The sequence below is a fragment of the Typha latifolia genome, chromosome 3, assembly GCF_019914945.1.
Source record: "Typha latifolia isolate L0001 chromosome 3, TyphaL0001v2, whole genome shotgun sequence".
NCBI classification, from domain to species: Eukaryota; Viridiplantae; Streptophyta; class Magnoliopsida; order Poales; family Typhaceae; genus Typha; species Typha latifolia.
The window spans coordinates 16,998,656-17,018,850 of NC_133088.1; the positions used below are offsets into that span (position 1 = coordinate 16,998,656).

At 37.3% G+C, this 20,195-nt stretch overlaps 2 protein-coding genes across 2 annotated transcripts; one reads left to right on the forward strand and one right to left on the reverse strand.

The window, feature by feature from the left end:
- Positions 1 to 3,702: 3,702 nt before the first annotated feature.
- Positions 3,703 to 6,879, reverse strand: LOC140784846 (calcium-dependent protein kinase 12). The gene is made up of 8 exons (XM_073132435.1): positions 5,895 to 6,879; positions 5,236 to 5,379; positions 4,976 to 5,128; positions 4,750 to 4,865; positions 4,509 to 4,676; positions 4,299 to 4,426; positions 3,968 to 4,067; positions 3,703 to 3,880 (listed from the first exon to the last, which is right to left on the reverse strand). Exons 1-8 carry the CDS (start codon positions 6,595 to 6,597, stop codon positions 3,821 to 3,823), a joined length of 1,572 nt encoding a protein of 523 aa, XP_072988536.1. The 5' UTR covers positions 6,598 to 6,879; the 3' UTR covers positions 3,703 to 3,820.
- Positions 6,880 to 9,012: 2,133 nt separating this feature from the next.
- On the forward strand, positions 9,013 to 19,884 carry LOC140783809 (aconitate hydratase, cytoplasmic). Its single transcript, XM_073130875.1, has 20 exons — positions 9,013 to 9,425; positions 9,513 to 9,617; positions 9,716 to 9,876; positions 10,333 to 10,425; positions 11,606 to 11,791; positions 11,948 to 12,109; positions 13,756 to 13,900; positions 14,030 to 14,172; positions 14,261 to 14,317; positions 14,416 to 14,495; positions 14,628 to 14,703; positions 15,195 to 15,380; positions 16,361 to 16,428; positions 16,516 to 16,634; positions 16,719 to 16,840; positions 18,056 to 18,154; positions 18,247 to 18,726; positions 18,863 to 18,961; positions 19,089 to 19,331; positions 19,440 to 19,884. The coding sequence occupies exons 1-20, from the start codon at positions 9,152 to 9,154 to the stop codon at positions 19,512 to 19,514; spliced, it is 2,973 nt and encodes a 990-aa protein (XP_072986976.1). The 5' UTR covers positions 9,013 to 9,151; the 3' UTR covers positions 19,515 to 19,884.
- Positions 19,885 to 20,195: the final 311 nt, after the last annotated feature.

A 20,195-nucleotide genomic window follows, 5' to 3' on the forward strand; every position in this document is an offset into this window, starting at 1 on the left:
TTGAGTTCTATAATATAGAGGTTATGAGTTTAGTTCTTCTTAGGAACACAGATTAATCTATGTGTATAGTTTAAACTCATTATGACTTATTTATGTACAACCACTAAAATACAGCTAGCTACTAAATCATTAAAAAAATATTAGTATAAAAAATAAAAGTTCAAAACAAACACCGTAGATCATCTAAAATCTCTTTTTTTATAAGCAAATACACAGCTTACCAACAACTGCCGCAACGTTCAACAACGATGAGTCTTAAAACATCCTAAGTTTACTCTAGTTTTATGGGATTAAATGAAATAAATCTTAATAGAAAAGGGAACACCAACAAGGAACCTTTGGAGTGGAATGAATTGTAGACTAGATACACTCGAATTCTTCAAGTAATTACTAAAGGTATTTATTGGCCTAATAAAGATGATTAACGAATCAAAACATATGCTAAATCACTTGGTTAACTGAGACAAGTAGATCTTGCAATAGAAATCCTGCCAAATTGAGGGAAGGAAAAAGAGTGAAGTTGAAAGCCCAAAACTTTAGACAAGTTGAAAGAGATCTATCGATGTCTAGGAAATGGAATAAATTACAAATTAGTTCCACTAGTAAATCAAATTGCAAATGACCAAATATTCCGTTCAAAAATACAATGAATGAGTTAATATCCTGTCCATCTCACCATAATGGTAATGCTAAATATGATGGTTACGTTATTAATTGGACAATTGGAACTACTCTTAGGCCACGCCTAAACCCGACGTGACATGGCATTAAGTACCAATATGGGCGATCTTATGCACCATTTAATTAAGTTCCTTTAATCCATTTTGTCATGTATAATATGTAAGGTTTAGTTTCACATCAGAAAGCGAAAGAAAATAAAATAAAATAAAAGAAGTTATAGATTTTTGGGCTTTCATCTAATAGCTTATTAAGTTTCTTTTGTCAACCTAAGTTTTAAATTTGCCAAACAAGCAGACAAAATACCGTCGAAAGGGAGCCGTTGACGTAGAAGCTAAGGCTTACTTCAACTCAAGAACTCAAGAGTAAGTGTAATTCAAGAATAAATAGTATTTTTAAATATAAATTTATTTTTGATGTGATATAAAGTAAAATAAAATATTAAAAAAATATTTCATCTTTTATAAAATTACAATAAATATTCTTCAATTTGATATAAAATATATTGATGTGATAAATGTTAAGGATAAATTAGTAATTAAGTTCGCGCGTAGAATATATATTAAAATAAAGAGAGAAAAAGGTATTCCTAAAATTAATGTTGACACAATTGAATGACTAAATCTTAATATGAAATATATGTGTATGTCTAACTACCGTGCTCTTCATTTTTTTTTAAATGTCTGTAGATAATTCATTAAACTTCAATAGTTGTTACAACATGATACACAAAAGTAAAACGAAAATATAATGAAATCTTGTAGTAAATCCCACTCTTAGCTCAAAATAGATTGACCAACATTAAAACGAGGGTATCAGTTTGTAACAAAACAAGTACTCCTGCAAATAAAGATAATCAAAGGGGATGGGTCATAGGCCCTAGAACAAGCCTCCCTCTTTGCCTAACACAATCGCCCTGCGAATAGGAATTTTTACAAGAGACTTGATCTCATAGTGCAGCTCATCAAAGGGTCGGAGTCCTATGGCTCATCAAGGCTAAATTAAACCTAACATGCACAAAGATTTGTCAACCTGACAAACAATCGAACAGATCACCAAGACCGGATCACACTAGCTACCGTACCAACATCCAAGGCAGCCACACTAGTCCACAGTAAGGTGGCGAGGCAGTCAACCACCAACAACCCTAGTAGCAGCAGAGACAAGAGGAGGTCCGGAGAGGGGCAAAGCTGGAGGGGAGGACAATGGCAGTTGGGGGAAACTAAGGATGGTCGCAACCTAGACTCCAACAGTATGGAGGATCCAATACGGGGAGGAGGCGGCGAGAGGCCGCAGCATGGGGCAGAGGCGACAAGTGGCCAAGAGGCCAAAGAAGCGATGGTTGAAGAGGAGAAAGTAGGGGCCGAGACACTGCTTGAAAAGGTGACTAGAGCAGGGATTGCCAGGATGGAGGCTGCACCATTAAAAGGGGGGTTTCGACGGTGGGGAAGTGGATGGAGGGCAGAGCAAAATACCGACAGAGAAGAAGATAGGGGAGAGCGTAATGGGAAGCCGACGAGGAAGAGGAAAAAAAAAAGGGAGGGAGAGGAAACCTTTGGGGGAGAGGAGAGAGCGTCGACATGGAAGACTCTCACGTGAGGGGGAAAAGCTGGTTGCCAAACCCTAGCAGAGTTCTAAGGTTGGCACTGGGAAAAAAAACTTGAGGAGTATATTCTAAGGTTGGCACTGGGAAAAAAACTTGAGGAGTATTGCTAGTTCCTTTAACTGTCATACCTTGCCCGGCTATTAGTGTATGTGACTGATAAGGGTGACATGGCACGATCTAAGCCTTAAAGGGTACGACGTGATAGAGTTAGAGTTGGTAAAGATTAAGTACTGCTTTGCTTTGATTTGCATGAGTACTGAGTGTTAAATATTGAGTTATTGAGTATTGAGTATATAGTACATCATAAGCTCGAGGGTCAGTCGAATAAATGCTTGAATAAATTTTGGGCCCTCCAATTTAATGGGCTTTGCATTTACACGTGTCCTCTTTTTTTCCTGTTCATCACTTCACATTTATTTATTTCTTTTGAATGGATGCTGCATATAAGTGTATATATGCAAACCACTTATTAAAATTTTGTCACCTTAAAATAATATAAATTACTCATCAAATTAGCAATTTATATAAAAATTTAATAATTCGCTGGCTAAGTCATAGGTAATTTTCTGTCATTTTTTGATTCAGCTGCTTCCATAAGACTTATTAGATTTTATCCAAGTCCAGTAATAAATAATAAAAAATAAAAAAATATAAACTGAGAGTAGGTTTGGTCAAAAACTTTGTAATTAGATCCACCTTTTTTAGTTATTTATCTCTGTGAATAAAGTTACGAAAGTACTGTGAGAAATTTAGTTTTCTTAATGATACTTCAAGCAAGAGTAAGAAGGCGAGAGTAATTTAGTATTTTTAAAATATAGATATATTATTTCTTACATAATATTTCTATCTCTTTTATAATTTTTATACAGCCTTTCTTTGTATAAATTTATAAATCTTAATAAATGTTCAAAATGACCATGATATCTTCCTATATAATAATACTTTTCAGGAGTTAGGCAAATCGATTTACCATTTTACCCTTGTACAGATGAGAAATTTAACTCATAAACAACAATGTTAGAACGTTTTGGTCCATTTGCACAAATGGGCCGATTTTGGGCCCAAGGGAGAGAGTCTCCTGGAATGACCACATAAATCGGCCCATTTACGTAAATCAACTTTGAGATAAAATTTTACTCTTCATGAAAGCTGTGTTTGGGATTTTAGATTAAAATTGGATGATGATTTTAAATCTTAATGAATTCAATCATTCACTTGGAATCAAATTAATGGTTTTTACGACGACATAGAGATTTAGAATTATTTAGTCGATGTGTGTTCTTGACAAGATCCAAAAAACTTTTTCTTATGCCACTAGTGAGAAGGAAGAAATATCTAACGAGTAGATCTTTTACTACATATGGACAGAGAAATATCTCTGAATATTATTTAATGTGCATTTATATTCACACTATATATATTGCAAGCTGAAGCAATACGTTCCAATAGATAAATTAGTTAGCATAGATTATTCAAACTATCCACAGAAAGTGCCAGGATTTCAGATCATTTACTACAGATAATTTGTACTTCTTTTCATGTATGGCTTCCTCTGATCATCATATCCACAAATTCTTCGTAGCTAATTGTGCCGTCCTACCAATTTTGGAACAAGAAATATATGAAATTTGTGTTAGATTCATGTAAACAACAATTGGAAAATTAAAAAAAAAATATGCTGACCTTATCTGTATCGACATCGTCGAGTACTTCGTTTATAATCGCATCATCGCCCATTCCGTATTTCTTCATGGCGTGTTTCAGTTCATCTCTTGTTATGTACCTAGTAGAAGAACATGGATATTGATCATATCTTTTACTAATTTACTTGCAGATGATAAAAGGTGAGCTGATAATAACGTTTAACATATAACAAAGAGAATAAAAGTTTACAGGATTGGAAGACTGTATAGTTTTATGCTGAGAAGATACCATTTAGTATCACTTATATTACACTGTAGGTGGTCTGTTTCTTGTGATATATAACCAGGAAAAGAAGGGAAATTATGCTTACCCATTTCCATCCCTGTCAAAATATTGAAACGCCTTGATCAAGTTCTCCTCTTTTTCCAGTTTGTGTCGATTCATCATGGCAGTGACGAATTCAACATAATCGATACTCCCGCTTTTATCTACATCAGCCTGTAACAAAATGTAACATGTTAATTAAACATGTCCACATTAACTTGCACTGAGATCCTGGAAAGTTTTCTGGCAATCTTACAGCTTCCATAAGGTCTTTGATTTCGTCTTCGCTGAGATTGGATCCTAACCTAGCCAAGCCACTCTTCAATTCTTCAGAGGTGATTGTGCCACTGCTGTCAGTATCCATGTTCTTGAATATCTGCTTCAGACCCTTTATGTCCTCCCCTGTAAGATCCTCTGCGATGACCTTTAACAATTGCGAAATGCATTAGTTTTGCAGAAAGCAAAAGAAATATGAGAATAATTTTAAGAAAGATGACCTTGAGAGCAAGTTTCTTCAGCTTGTTTGCCACTCTGAATTGCTTCATTCTCACAAATACTGCGCTGTCTATAGGTTTGTCAGATGCCTCACCATCTACTCTAAGCCACGAGTGCTCTGCTCATTTATCACATTCAAAGTTATTTTGATGGCTAAGAGAAGAACATCATACGAAATATAGAAATTATTGCAAGACTGGTGACGGAAAAATAAAGCTAACACTTAACGGAGAGCCTCATCAGCAGTAATTCTTTTCTTAGGGTCCTGTGTCAACATCTTTCTGATTAAATCCTTTGCACCATGGGAAATTGAAGGCCACGGAGCACTCTTGAAGTCAATATCACCTTTTAATATCTCTTCAAATATTTCTTTCTCCGTCTCTGTATTAGTTTTCAATCCAAGCAGACTTAATTTAGCTCAAAAGGCCTGAAGCAATGCAAAAGGTATACAATTTTGCTTGTTTATTTGTATGTATAGTTATGCCTACCTGCCCAGAAAGGTGGCACACCACATAGAAGAATGTATAAGATAACTCCAGCACTCCAGACATCAATCTCCTTCCCATAATTCCTCTGCAATACTTCTGGAGCTACATAGTATGCACTGCCTACGACATCCTTGTAAACTTTACCTGCATTAATTTGCCAAATGATATCACCACATTCTTCCAGACTATATATTCTTTGTCATTAAAACCAAGATATAGAGCAACTCTGTCTCAGTTGCATGCGTATTAAGAAAATGTCGAACGCATCATAATCATCCTTTCATACAGAGAAATTTTTAAATAACACCGCATATTTTAGTAATCTCATTACCAGTGCTTTGTGTTCAAGATATTTGTAATCTGAATATTCTAGTGTGCTTATAATTTTCATACACGACACCCTTATTGTTACTTTCTCTATATACCCCTTAAAAACATTCTAATATTGCCCTGCACTAATTCACAGAATATATACATACCCTCAAAGGAAAACGTTCTCGAAGAAATATTTATGTTTCTACTATCAAGTTGGTTAACATAACGCAGGGCGTGTTGTACAAAAATTATAGGCAATGACGAGGTGTTAATAAGAAAACTACGAAAACGAAGGGTGTTATTTGAAAACATTCCATTTCATATTATGGTCGAGCAGCGCTAACCTTCCTCGATGAAGACAGAGAGGCCAAAGTCGGTGGCTTTGAGTTGCGCGTCCTCGTCCTTGCTCACCAGCAAGAAGTTCTCCGGCTTCAAATCCCGGTGCATCACCCCCATGAAGTGGCAAACACTCACCACCGTCACAATATCCCTGCAAATGGCGGCGGCCTTCCGCTCCGAGTAGCTCCCCTTCGCTATGATCCGGTCGAAGAGCTCCCCGCCGGAGCAGAGCTCCATCACGAGGTGCACGCTTTCCTGGTCCTCGTACGCGCCTTTGAACTCGACGATGTTGGGCTGCCCGCTCAGATGCTGGAGGATCGTCACCTCCCTTCGCATGTCTTCGATGTCGCTCTTGCTCGCGAGCTTCTTCTTCGACACCGACTTGCAAGCGTACTTCCGGCCGCTGGATCGCTCGGTGCAGAGGTAGGTGATCCCGAAGTGACCGCGGCCGAGCTCTTTATCTAGAAGAAAGTGATCGGTTACATCCTCCATCGGCTTCTCCAAGATAGGGCCGATCTTTGCCGACGACCGCTTTCGGGAGAGCGAGGTCGAGGAGGCGGTCGGCTTCGATAATGCCGGCACTAGCTCTTTCTTCCGGTGGGGAAGAGGAGGTCGCTGCGCCGGCGGCTGCGGCTGCGGTTCGGAAGGCTGCTTGACCTCGCCGGAGGCGATCGGGACTTCGTAGGTTTTGGTGAAGCAGAGACCCATTAGGATTTTGGGGGCGAGAGTAGAGCAGTGGATTGGAATTGGGATATGGGAGAGGATTTATCAAAGAAGATAAAAAAAGGTCGTGCTTCCTTTCTTCCTGCTGCTATACTTCCCTTTATGCTTTAATTGCTGATGTCTTTGGGCAAAATGGAGGCAGAGAAGATTCAAAGTATGCTGTGGCCGTCACGCAAGGACGGACGGCGAAAGGAACATGTCTGCCAATTTGTTGTAGATTTTCTGGTAATTGCGATAGAAATGGCAGTTATGTGTTCCCGCCATATTGGTCTAACATGTCTGCCAATTCAAAGCTCCTTTTGACGAAACATAAAAACAAAGGATTATTCCTCTATTAATTATTTATTTATCCTATCCCCATAAAAAGCTATCATATTTTTAACTTTAGACAAGATAAAGGTTCTAAGATGCTGCTGCTGGAGATTTCTGATGAGCTCCCAAGGAAAAGAAGAGGTCGACATGCGAGCACAATAGAAAGTTGACAGATGTGGACCACATTGTGACCGGTTCTTTGTATTTTCCTTTTCCTTTTTTCTTTTTTTTATAAACTGTCTTTTTAACAAAATATATGATTAGGGATAAAAATAATATTAAAAACTAATTATATATACATATAATTCGTCTTTTTCCCCTCTATATCTTTAGCATTTAAGCTCTTAAATAATAAAAAAAATAAAATCTTGAGAGAAAGAATAGAAAAAAGTCAAAAGACTTCAGAGCGCGAGACATTGACCGAGATGCCTAGCTTACGGTGATCTATGTAAGATTGACAATTATGATGCACATGAACCGGTTTTCTTGATATTTAGAAAGAAATGAGTTGAAGATGGATTGTTTTGTAGACAAGATGATGAAACTGTTCATATTATTTATTTGTAGAACAAGCAAAACAAAATTTGTCTTCTAAACCCTGTTAAATTGGTTTACACATAAACTATGCAAAAGGACAAAAGGCTATAAGAATATGAAACAAGGAAGGAACATGAGAGAAATTAGAAAGGGACAAATACATCTCTATCTTTTGAGCTATTAGCTTTTTTTTATGACACATTGATCTTCTTAATTGTTTTTTCATTAATACCTTCTTGAATTTAGAGTGTCAATATGTATAAAAAATAAATAAAACATATATATAATAGTTAAGAAGAATCTTAGTGTAATTACCCTAATTAAGAAGACAATACTTAAATAAATGACAAGAACTAGTGGATAAGGTTTGCCCTGTTTGATGGCAGAGAAGCTAGCTCAACCTTTAATTGGTCCAGAATTAATAACAAAATATCAATTTGATCATAAAGAAGATGGAAGTTGGCATTTCTAAAGCATAAAGTCTCCATCTATCTATTGTTTACTTGCAATCCAACACTGAGAAAGTTCCATCTGATGTACTATAGCTGTGGCATACACATTATAATAAGCGACCATACCTACCAATATTATTGCAAACCTGCAGGGAATCTACGTTAGATTAATGCATGGTTGTTACTTTTTTCTTTGCAAAGAGAAAATTGTTGCTATTCATCTCTAAGCAGCCCTACTTTAGACTGCCAATCAACATCTAATTCTCTGAAAAATAGAGAGAGAGAGAGAGAGAGAGAGAGAGAGAGCAAGCAAACTGAGAACTAGCTGTTCAAATTTGTATACTGGAGTCAACTCAAGTCTTGCCACCAATGACATGTCTCTGTGATCATTTAATTTCACAGGATGAAACTTCCAGCCTCCTTCCAGATATTTTTCCAAGTTTCCAAAAGCAAGTCTTTGTCTTCTGTCTGATATGGTAGATAATAAATAATTCCCTTCCATGCTTATTAATATTTCTTGCCAATCTATATATTAGTCCTGCTATTCCGAGCCTTTGAGAATTTTATAAAAGTATCATAATGATAATTATTTCTAAGGTCGCCAATCCAGATATTATTATTCCTTATGAAACTTATTTTAAAAAAGCTTTTAATTAAGCAACTTGAGTCTTTGACTTTTTATTTATTATTAAGAAACGCCTGTTATTTACGGATGTACCCCTCCAAATGCCGATTCTTTCGGAAGACAAGACCCCCCTATCAGATCAACCGGAAGACAACGATCGCCGAACACCAAAGTGTTCCTATCGCCGACACCCACGTTGCAACGCCGAGCCCAGACCAGATGCCAAACCATAAAACGTGCCCACATCTCAGAACATACTTGCACAATTTTAGCCCCATTTCCACACCCTCCAACTTGGGGCCCTGACGTGGAGCCCACGCGTGACTTAACCGGTTCCAATTCGCATTTGACCTTCTCGAAAAGCTAGAGCCGTAGCCCGTAGGCGCACTTCTCACACGCGTCACCTCCACGCTTCTCTCTCCTCTCTCCTCTCTCCTCTCTCCCTCACCCCTGCCCCCCTTCACCATTCGCAGCGTCTTCTCCTTCCCCTGCTATTTATTCAGCGCCTCCCTCCCCAGCTCTCGTTATTCCCCCGCCCTATTCTCTCTTTTCTTCTGTTCTGCTATTCTATGTTCCTATTCCCATTGTTTATTTGCGTATAAAGAGAGGCGCGATGACTGTACTCGCCGGTGCGCTCACCCGTTCTTCCTCTCGCATCTCCTCCTCACTCTCCGCCGCCGCTGCAGCTTTCTCGAGGCAGTCTTCTTTACTCTCCTCTTCCCCTCCTCCGATCTCAAACCCTAACCCTAAATCTCCTCCGGCATCGCCGCCGTCGCCCTCGTTCGCCCGCCACTTCGGCGACTGGCGCTCGCCGCTCAGCCACCGAGCCGTTGTCAGGTCGTCCGCAGCCGTCGCCGAGCGGTTCGAGAGGCGATTCGCCACCATGGGTACGCTGGTTGTTTCTTTTGCTCATCTTGGCTCTGTTTTCCATCCTGATCGGATCTGATATTGGTTTCTTGATCTTGGTATGTTAGCTACCAAGAATTCATACGATAGCATCTTGACTACGCTTTCGAAGCCTGGAGGGGGCGAGTTCGGAAAGTACTACAGCTTGCCGGCGCTAGATGATCCTAGAATCGGTGAGGTTTTCGGTGGATTTGGGTTGGAATATGCCTTTTGTCGTGGGCTTGCTCTTTGTGATCTAAGATGGAGTTTGACGTGTATTTTGGTCAATCAGATCGGTTACCTTACTGCATAAGGATCCTTTTGGAATCTGCGATCAGGAACTGTGACGAGTTCCAGGTTACAGCGAAGGATGTGGAGAAGATATTGGATTGGGAGAACACTTCGCCGAAACAAGTCGAGATTCCTTTCAAACCTGCTCGGGTTCTCCTTCAGGTCTCCCTTCCTCCCTTCTCTACATTCCTTTGCCAAGTTGATCTTATGTTTTTTTTCTTCTATCAATAGAATTGCTGCTATTTTATATGCTGATATTCTCAATCGAGAATAGATATATGCCTCCTACTTTTCTTCTCTTCCGAGATTACAGTTCCTCTCTTTGTAGCAATAGGTAATGAGGGACACAGCTATTTAAAAGGCTGGTCACTGTATGTTCTCATTAGCCTTTAGTCTTCATCGAAAAACTCAACCTTTTTTCCCTTTACCGCTATGGCATTTGACTTCAATGCTTCAACTCCCGCTGCATTTATTTTCTTAGATTTGGTAAAGTTGTCTCATGTAATGTATTAGGTCAAAATTTTCTGTTCCCAAGGTAACTTGTAAAGTACATGTAAAGTGTGGCTTTATAAAATGCTCTTTGCTACTGCAGAAAATTTACCTCACTTCCTGTGGCAGGATTTTACTGGTGTCCCAGCTGTTGTTGATCTGGCATGCATGCGGGATGCTATGAACAAACTTGGTAGCGATTCAAACAAAATCAATCCTTTGGTAAGTATTTGTTCACCTACCAGATATAGTTATTAATTTGTTATGATTTAAAGAAAACTGAGAAGTTCCTTTTTCTGTCACTTCTTTTGGTCTTTACCTTATCTTTATGCTTAGCTGGCATTTCATTTTTGTTCAATATTTTTGACATCAGTTGCATTTGATTATAGAATGATCCTGCCTTCCTTCCTATTGAATGAAAACCTTGCTTCTGTATTATCGCTGCTAGTTCATTTTTTTTCTAATTCCTTAGAAGCTTGCCAATATTCTTTTCTATAAAATAATATTATTATTATTTTGCTTTTGCAAATTGCCAACTCTATCAGCTACTTAAAAGTTTATGCAGAGGTGGTGCTAGGAGATTTCAAACTTGTATTCTTGTGGTGAACCATTAATAAAAGATCATTGTGGTTTTCTAAATGATCTTAACTTCTTAACAAATTTTTAGTTCTACAGGTGTCAATTGGGCAAGCATCTATTTATCCCTGTTATAGCGTCAAGATGGGCTAAATCATTCCTTCTCTTCTCTCGAGAAGTTGGATAAACTTAGTCGATCCAGTTATCTCTTAATACATTTAGTGGTCGACTATAGCAAACAGGGTTTACAGCTGCTGATGTTGAAACTTTTGCCCCATTGTTTTGATCATGACCAGCTTTAGTTCCATTGTAGGTTGATCTTTGAGACCCGTTTTGATCCTTTTTTGTTCCTCCAGATAGTAACAGAATTCTTTACCAAAAATACATAGTAGTAAGACTTAAGTAAATATCTCATAGAGATGTGTTTTGTCATAGATGAGTGCCAACGGGAACTTGAGATACTGTGTGATTCAATGATGACAATCACAACACTAAATCTGCTCTTGGTTATGCAGAATGTATAATTCTGCTTTTGTATTTGTGACTGTAAGGTTCCGGGTTATAATATGCTTACTACCATCTTTAGCTGTCAATATGCATAACATCACTGACTATTCAAAGAGAATTATTATGTTCAAACCTTCATACAATTGAAAATTTTAAAAAGAAAATTGGTGCCGATATTTTGTCTAATATACCATGGCAGTAGTTAGTGAGAAAATTTTCCAATGGAAGCAGAGAAGAGAGATTTTGTTGTATATTGTTACTTGGTTTTGTTTCAATTTCTATACTGGTGCAGTGCAAGTTGTAAAGTTTATTTGTGCAGGTTCCTGTGGATCTTGTTATTGATCACTCAGTGCAAGTCGATGTGGCAAGATCAGAAAATGCAGTGCAGGCAAACATGGAACTTGAATTTCATCGCAACAAAGAGAGATTTGGCTTTCTGAAATGGGGATCAAATGCATTTCATAACATGCTTGTTGTTCCACCAGGATCTGGTATTGTTCATCAGGTATTTGGATTCTATTTATTTTATGGAGAGTACCACCTCATGTGATTTTTATACTAACTTGTGTCTTGTCTTATTGAATTCTGATAACTAACATGATACTTTGATGGTACACTCTTTCACAAAGACATATATTAATATCTGAATGACCTTTTGTAGGTGAATTTAGAGTACCTTGGTCGTGTTGTGTTTAACAATGGTGGGATGCTTTACCCAGACAGTGTGGTTGGAACTGACTCACACACGACTATGATAGATGGACTAGGTGTTGCTGGCTGGGGAGTTGGTGGAATAGAAGCAGAAGCTGCAATGCTCGGCCAGGTCTATAAGATCCATTTTTTATTTTTTTTTCTTGTGGTTGCAACTGTTACACTTTTCCTAGAATATTTGATGGACTAGATGTTGTTTAGCTTTAATTAGCCTGATCACTGCCTGAATTTTCCATCCACCTGTGCATAGTTGGTGTGTACCTTAGCTACCTTTGCCACATTGCGTCTACAAAATTAGCAAGAAGAATGATTAAGGTATTCTGCACTGGAAGTTTCCTGTCCTGCCATGCTTTATTCTTATCTCTTGACTTGTTGGGATTATGGATCCACCATATTCTGATTAAGTTTCATTTTATTGTTTAATTCATCTTTATCTCATAATTTGGACTATGGCTTAAAGATATGAGAGGGATCCAATAATAGTGAAAGCTACAGAAAATTAATAAAAGGTCAAAATGTGGTGCATGCTAGGACGTCATACTTGGCATGCTGTCCTTTACTCCTCCCTGACCTCTTTTGTATTCCTTAGGTGGCAACTTGTTTACTTTCCACTCTATTTCACAATTTTAGCTTGGGATTTTCTCTCTAAACCAATCAAATATCTTTAAACAACATTTAGTCTCAATCATATGATTTGTTAATTGTTGGCATTTTATGGAGATTTCAGATTACCTTCTTTGGCTTTTCTCTTTATCTTTATTTATGAGTAACGCTAAAGTTCTTTCTCTACATGTCCTACACACATATTCATGGAGATCGATATGGTTTCCACTCTTAAGTGCGCCATCGGAAGAAATGTCCAAGTCTCTAGATGTACGAAGACGAGCATATCATATCAAACAATGTCTAGGATGCAACTTTTTTGTTTATGTTGATCAATTCAATCCTTCTCTGATCCGACTTTGAAATTTGATTGAATCGATTGAGGCCTAGAATAGTTTAGTAGGTTTCATTTCATTGTTGGGTCAAGTTGGTTTTCTTGTTGACGTGATTTGGATTTAGTTTGAGCCTATTAGAGTCGTATTAGGCTTACTTCTAGTTTATTTGCAACGAGATACTAGTCATAATGGGAGTTAAAATTCTTATTTAAGAAAATCATACACTACTTGTATGAGATATTATTGATCTTAAAATAAAGAAGATTCGGTTAAAAATTTCCTCCAATTTCTTTGTGTGAAGCGTGGAATAACGGGTATGAAACCCTCTGGAACAAATTTTTTTTCCCAACTCTTCTTGCTTTTCGCTGTTATTTGAGGTTCGGCACTGTAGCACCGCACTGTTGGGTACTATACCACAGTACCGATGGGTGTTGATCTCAAGATACCAAGAACCTACCAAATGTTTGATATGTGGATTTTGAAATGGATCTTAAGGAATTAATCAAGAAAGGATAGTGATTGTACTGTGGTATCAATTCTGATTTCTTTGAAATATTATTAATTGCTATGCTGTAATCTTATCTTCTTATTGCTGAATTTTTTTTCCTTCTATCTCTACATCTTTTATTTTAATCTCATATAGTTTAAGACTTTTAGGTTATTCCCTCTGCATATCACAATTTCATTGCATATTTAATTGTTTGTGCATTTGATTTATATTTGCATTATGTCTGACTCCTAGGTTGCCATACATCATATATATACATCGGAAGACTACTTGTGTAGTTTGTCATTATACTTTCTTATTTTTCACTTGCAGCCAATGAGTATGGTTTTGCCAGGAGTTGTAGGCTTTAAATTATCAGGAAAACTGAATAATGGTGTGACAGCCACCGACTTGGTTTTGACAGTTACACAGATACTTCGGAAACACGGTGTTGTGGGGAAATTCGTAGAATTTTATGGTAATTCCTTCTTCCTGTGATAGCTTAGAATTCTCCATCAGAGTTTCACAGTTCTGTCCGCTCGTTCCGATGCCAGTTCACTCCTTTTGCCTGCCTCTTAAATCAATCCCTTTTGCTCTTTTAATACAGGGGAGGGCATGAGTGAACTGTCACTTGCAGATCGTGCTACTATTGCAAATATGTCACCTGAATATGGTGCAACAATGGGTTTCTTCCCAGTGGACCATGTCACACTTCAATACTTGAGACTAACTGGCAGAAGTGATGATACTGTAAGACATTTTAAGAAACCATAATGACTTTTGTTTCGTGATAATATATGCACAATCTTGAGGGTTACAACCTTTTGTCAATTACTAGGTGGCCATGATAGAATCTTACTTGCGAGCCAATAAAATGTTTGTCGACTACAGTGAGGTAATGTAATGGTTTTGAATTGATGTTAGTCAATATTTTATTCGAAGTTGGTGGTGATCTTCATGTTGCTTACTTACTGAGGTTTATCCTGAAACCAGCCCCAAGCAGAAAGAGTATACTCATCTTATTTGGAACTGAGCTTGGAAGACGTAGAACCATGTGTATCAGGACCAAAAAGGTAGAGCATTTCAGGATTGACACTCTTATCTTCTTTATTGCAGCATGCATTTTTATATGAGTCCATTTTTATATGAGCATTTCAGGATTGACACTCTATTTTGTTCTTTGTGAATTTACTTTTACATGGCAGGCCCCATGATCGAGTTCCATTGAAGGGAATGAAGGTTGACTGGCACTCTTGTTTGAATAACCAAGTAGGATTCAAGGTAATAGACTATAACATGGTTGACATTACATGGGCTTGTTCCTTAAAAAGGGCATAATTTCTTGGGGCATTTATTTTCCTTTTCATTTTAAGTACATATACTTACAAAGACTTAATTTAATTAGCCAGGTGAATAGTTCAAGGGAAATCATGTAACTTATAAGTTTCCCGAGTGTTCCTCTTCACTATTACGTCTTGCATTTGCAATATTTATAATTTTGAAGCACTTACAAATACTTGGCAATAATTCGACTTTTTAATTGATCCTTCACTTCCGAAAAGTTTGCTACTGCTTTTATGTATATATTAGTGCTTTATGCCTTTTCATATTTTTAATATTTAAAATGGCTACATTCATATTCATAACATGTATGCAAGCAACAGAACTTACTTTTTATTAAAAAAAGAAAAGGAAAAGAAATGAAGCTGCTCTTATTTCTGAACATGTTAAAGTCATTTTTTCTCACTATATTTAACTATGTGATGTTGTAGGGCTTTGCTGTCCCAAAGGAGTACCAAGATAAAGTTGTTCAGTTTTCATTCCACGGGAAGCCAGCTGAGATAAAGCATGGTGATATTGTGATAGCAGCAATAACCAGCTGCACTAACACATCAAATCCTAGTGTGATGCTAGGGGCTGCTTTGGTTGCAAAGAAGGCCTGTGAGCTTGGTCTTGAGGTTTCATACTAAACCCCATAGTTCAACATTCTATAATGTACACACACATATAAGCATAAAACCTTTTGTTTTTACTTGAATGATATGCTTCATCAATCCAGAAAGTTCTTTCAACGAGAGGACAACAGATATTATCATAGTTATACTACCAACCTTCCATGTTGTTACATGCAGCTGATATTCGACCATATATACATTCTGAAGTAACTATTCCACAATTATACCACTTAATTGATGAGTATCTGCAGGATGCATTCTGTAGATGGCTCATCATGGTTTTAAATAGTGTCTATCCTTGTAATGTCATTGATAACTGATAAGCTTTTATGTGTTTCAACTCCAAGACCACACATTATTACCTGAATGCCAAATTTTAAGATTTCTGTATTAGTATTTTGTTGTTGCATTTCAGACTTGGCCTAAATGTGCATACCTCAATGATTAGCTCTTTTCACTTCAGTTAATTTGCATACCAGGGACTAATCACATGCATGCTCTAACTGGATGGTGAAATTCTATCAGCCTATCAGGCATCCCAGCTCCCATCACTTTTGAGTTACACATGTAGCAATCTGTATAAGCTTTATTTCCTTAGATAGATCTTGTGCCTCTCCTAAACATGTATGCACAAGGAGAGGATAAAGTTATAAACATGAACATCTGTGTCTAACTGTTGATTTTGTTTTGAAACCTTTATCTCCTTATTTTCTTTTCATTTTTTCTAATGTGAGTTTCTCTTTCTTGTTGACATATTATTTAAATAGTCTACCGATACTATAGTTTCTGACTTTCTGTGTGCACTAAAATTTGTTATAAATGGCTTATCATAAAGGTTAAAGATGGTAGTATATGATAATAAATCAAAATTAGATCCTTGGAAGATTTCTTTGTTATGTATGAGTCCGTGCAATCTTCAGATATCAGCTTAGGATTCCAAGAAGTTCATGCCTGTGTGTTGGTTTTCTATGATTGTTACTCAGATGAAGCCATGGATTAAAACAAGCCTTGCTCCAGGTTCTGGAGTTGTCACCAAGTATCTGGAGAAAAGGTACCTGTTCTGTTCATTGGGCATCACAATTTTCACTCAATTTTGGTGATATATTTGCCAACTTACATCTTGGCCCTATATTTGCAGTGGCTTGCAAAAATATTTGAACCAACTGGGGTTTAACATTGTCGGTTATGGCTGCACAACCTGCATTGGTAATTCTGGAGAGCTCGATGAATCTGTATCTGCTGCAATATCTGAAAATGGTAATGGCTCTTATTATTGCATTATTCAAGCACATTACAACCTTTTCATGGATATTTATCCCTGAAGTTGCTTTATTCTGTCAGATATTGTTGCTGCGGCTGTATTGTCTGGAAATAGGAACTTTGAAGGCCGTGTACATCCGTTAACCAGAGCAAACTATCTAGCTTCTCCTCCTCTTGTCGTAGCCTATGCTCTTGCTGGCACGGTATGAAACCCACTAAAGTACACACCTTAATGCTAGTGGCTGAAGAATATAGTTGTCCTCTTCCTCGCAGCATTTTTTATTCATGTATCCCGTTCTTATATATTTATAATTACTAGCACTTGCAAGAAGGTAATTAAGTAATGTTATAGTTGCTAGATAAAATCTTTAGCTTCAACTTGCAATAGCTATGGAAAAGCGAACAAACTTCCACAATGGTAGGTCAAAGTGGAACTGCTAACATAGATTTCCAGAAGAAAATATAATGGTAGCATCTAGTGCAAGAAGTTGAAGTTGAAGTCAAAACCTTTTAGACTTTTCTGCATTGTTTTAAGTCATTTTATTTCACACTGGATAGAAAGCGTCGCATGTCTTTCAAAATACTCATAGATAGATTTTATGTGACACTCATCTGAATATGTTTATTTGAATTGGCTGCAGTATGACCAACTGTCAAGCTGTCATATTGCCTCCTTTGTAGCCAGAGCATTCAGTAGTTCTTTGTGATATGTTAGTGAATTGCCTCTGGCGGCTTAACTTTTGGCATAACATTTATTCTTCTTCAATTTTCCTTTGGTCAATTTCATAATTTGCAGCAAAATTTAGCTAGCAATGCCTCATCTTCTTGCTCAACCTTGCAAATCATTTTCCACATTTCTTCTAAGAGGCGAGTATACTTTTGCAAGGATTTTCAGCAGACATTAGAAAAACCTAATGATTTGCAAGTTTCTTATACATGGAGATCGACATATTCAAGTTATTGGGAATTTCAAAAACAGATATAATGATTTAATTCTTTTGTTCCTTGACATTTAGTCCAAAAGGAATGTCTTTTAAGCGTCTTGAAGGCCCTCCAACGTTAGAGCTTTTCCCCTTATGACACTGAATTATATGATTGCAGTTTCTAAATCTTAAAAAGTACCAACAGACTTGACTAGAGTTTGGTTATGGAAGGGCATTTTCTTATTTTTAGGAAGAATGTGATTTGGGCAGTATTTTCAGTTTCCATCTAGCAATACTAGTTGTGATATTGTCGTCTATTCTTATAGATTTAAGAAAGTCAAAGAAACATATCTTTGCTCTGGAATGGAGTTGCCTGATTTCTTTCCTTCATTTTAATATAATTAATTCGTGTCGATAATAGTCTGTGATCTTGATAAAATCAGTAGTAGTTTGATGCACATTGCTCCCTTAACTCTTTGAAGTGTTCTCTTGCAGGTTGATATTGATTTTGAAACCGAACCTATTGGCATCTCAAAAGATGGCAAAGAGGTGTACTTTAAGGACATCTGGCCTTCCACTGAAGAGATAGCAGAAGTGAGCTATGGAGCTTTGCTTTATCTTTGAATTAAATGGCTAGTTATGCTATGACTGACATTGGCATCATATCTTTGTGTTTTTATTTTTAGGTCGTGCAATCCAGTGTGCTTCCAGCCATGTTTAGGGGCACATATGAGGCAATCACTGAAGGGAACCCTATGTGGAATCAATTGTCAGTTCCATCAAGTACTCTTTATACCTGGGATCCAACATCAACATACATACATGAGCCACCTTATTTCAAGGATATGACAATGTCTCCTCCTGGCCCACATCCTGTAAAGGATGCATATTGCTTGCTAAACTTTGGTGATAGTATTACAACTGATCACATCTCACCTGCTGGGAGCATTCATAAAGATAGCCCAGCTGCCAAGTATTTGATGGATCGTGCTGTTGAAAGGAAGGATTTCAATTCATATGGGAGTCGTAGAGGCAATGATGAGATAATGGCAAGGGGAACATTTGCCAACATTCGCCTTGTGAATAAGTTCTTGAAAGGAGAAGTTGGTCCTAAAACAATCCACATTCCCTCAGGCGAGAAACTTTCTGTGTTTGATGCTGCCATGGTAAGTTATTTGAAACTTCTTAGAACACTGGTTTACAATATTCCTTCATTACTCATGTGCAACATAATTGATGTTTGTTTGAATTTTTTTTTGGATATGGTGTGATTTGTTACCTGTGGCACTTTTTGATGAACAGAGGTACAAGAACGAGGGCCATGATACTGTCATCTTGGCTGGGGCAGAGTATGGAAGTGGAAGTTCTCGGGATTGGGCTGCAAAGGGCCCAATGCTTCTGGTAAACTTCTAAACTATCTTTAATTAACAGCACATACTTAGCAACAGCGCGTACATTTTCTTTACCCCATAACTTATCTTTTGCTTAGCCTTCAGTAATTGTATAAATTGCAAATGGTTGGTTTCAGGGGGTGAAAGCAGTGATCGCCAAGAGTTTTGAGAGAATCCACCGCAGTAATCTAGTAGGAATGGGTATTATTCCCCTATGTTTCAAGTCCGGGGAAGACGCGGAGACCCTTGGCTTAACGGGCCATGAGCGTTATACAATCAACCTTCCAAGCAATGTGAGCGATATTAAACCAGGACAAAGTGTGACAGTTACTACTGATGATGGCAAGTCATTCACATGCATAGTTCGCTTTGACACTGAGGTATAAAGACATAGCTGCAATATGTTTGTTGTATCTGCAGATTACCATTGTTCATTGTTAGGTATTAATGATGCTGCTTTTTTCTCTTCTTCCTGATTTTGTTTATAGGTGGAGCTAGCATATTACAATCACGGTGGAATTCTACCATACGTGATTAGGAATCTGATCAGTGACAAGCATTAGATTCTTCCTTTGGACACAAGACAGAGGGGAAGGCAATATCGTAGGACATGTTTCATTCATTCAAACTTTATCGTTCTTGTGCTTCATAGCACATAATTTATACTTCTGCTCTTGGGTTTTTTCCTTCAAACCTGCCCAAGAAATAAAGAGCACGAAAGACGAGGAATTCTGAGTTATCTCAAGAGTGTAGATTGATGAGATTACAGCTTAATTTTCGCAGGGGAAAGCTTAAACCTGTCTGAATAAGATTCAAGTTTGGTACTCACAGTAAAAGCTGCAATTGATACCATTAACAGTTCCACCATCTTTATTATATGTATTATTTTCATTTCAGTTACGGAAGGTAATCGTGCACAATTTGACTTTGCTATCTCAGATTGCCAGTCTTAGAGCAGTTCTATAAATCGTCCGCACAATTTGAGCCCCAAGAAAAATGTGAGATAGCCAGGGTATATGAGTTTTTGACCAGACTAAACTTCTAAATTTTTTTACCGAAATGACGTACACCTCAAACTTAATATTAAAGATAATTTATTTTACTATAATCTTAATTAAAATACTTAATTGTTTAAATAAAAATGCTGAATGTTTCAGCCATTTACTATAAAAGAGAATATATATAAAACGTTGAAAACTTAAGTATTTTATTGTTAAAGTTTTAACACTAATTATATAAGTGAA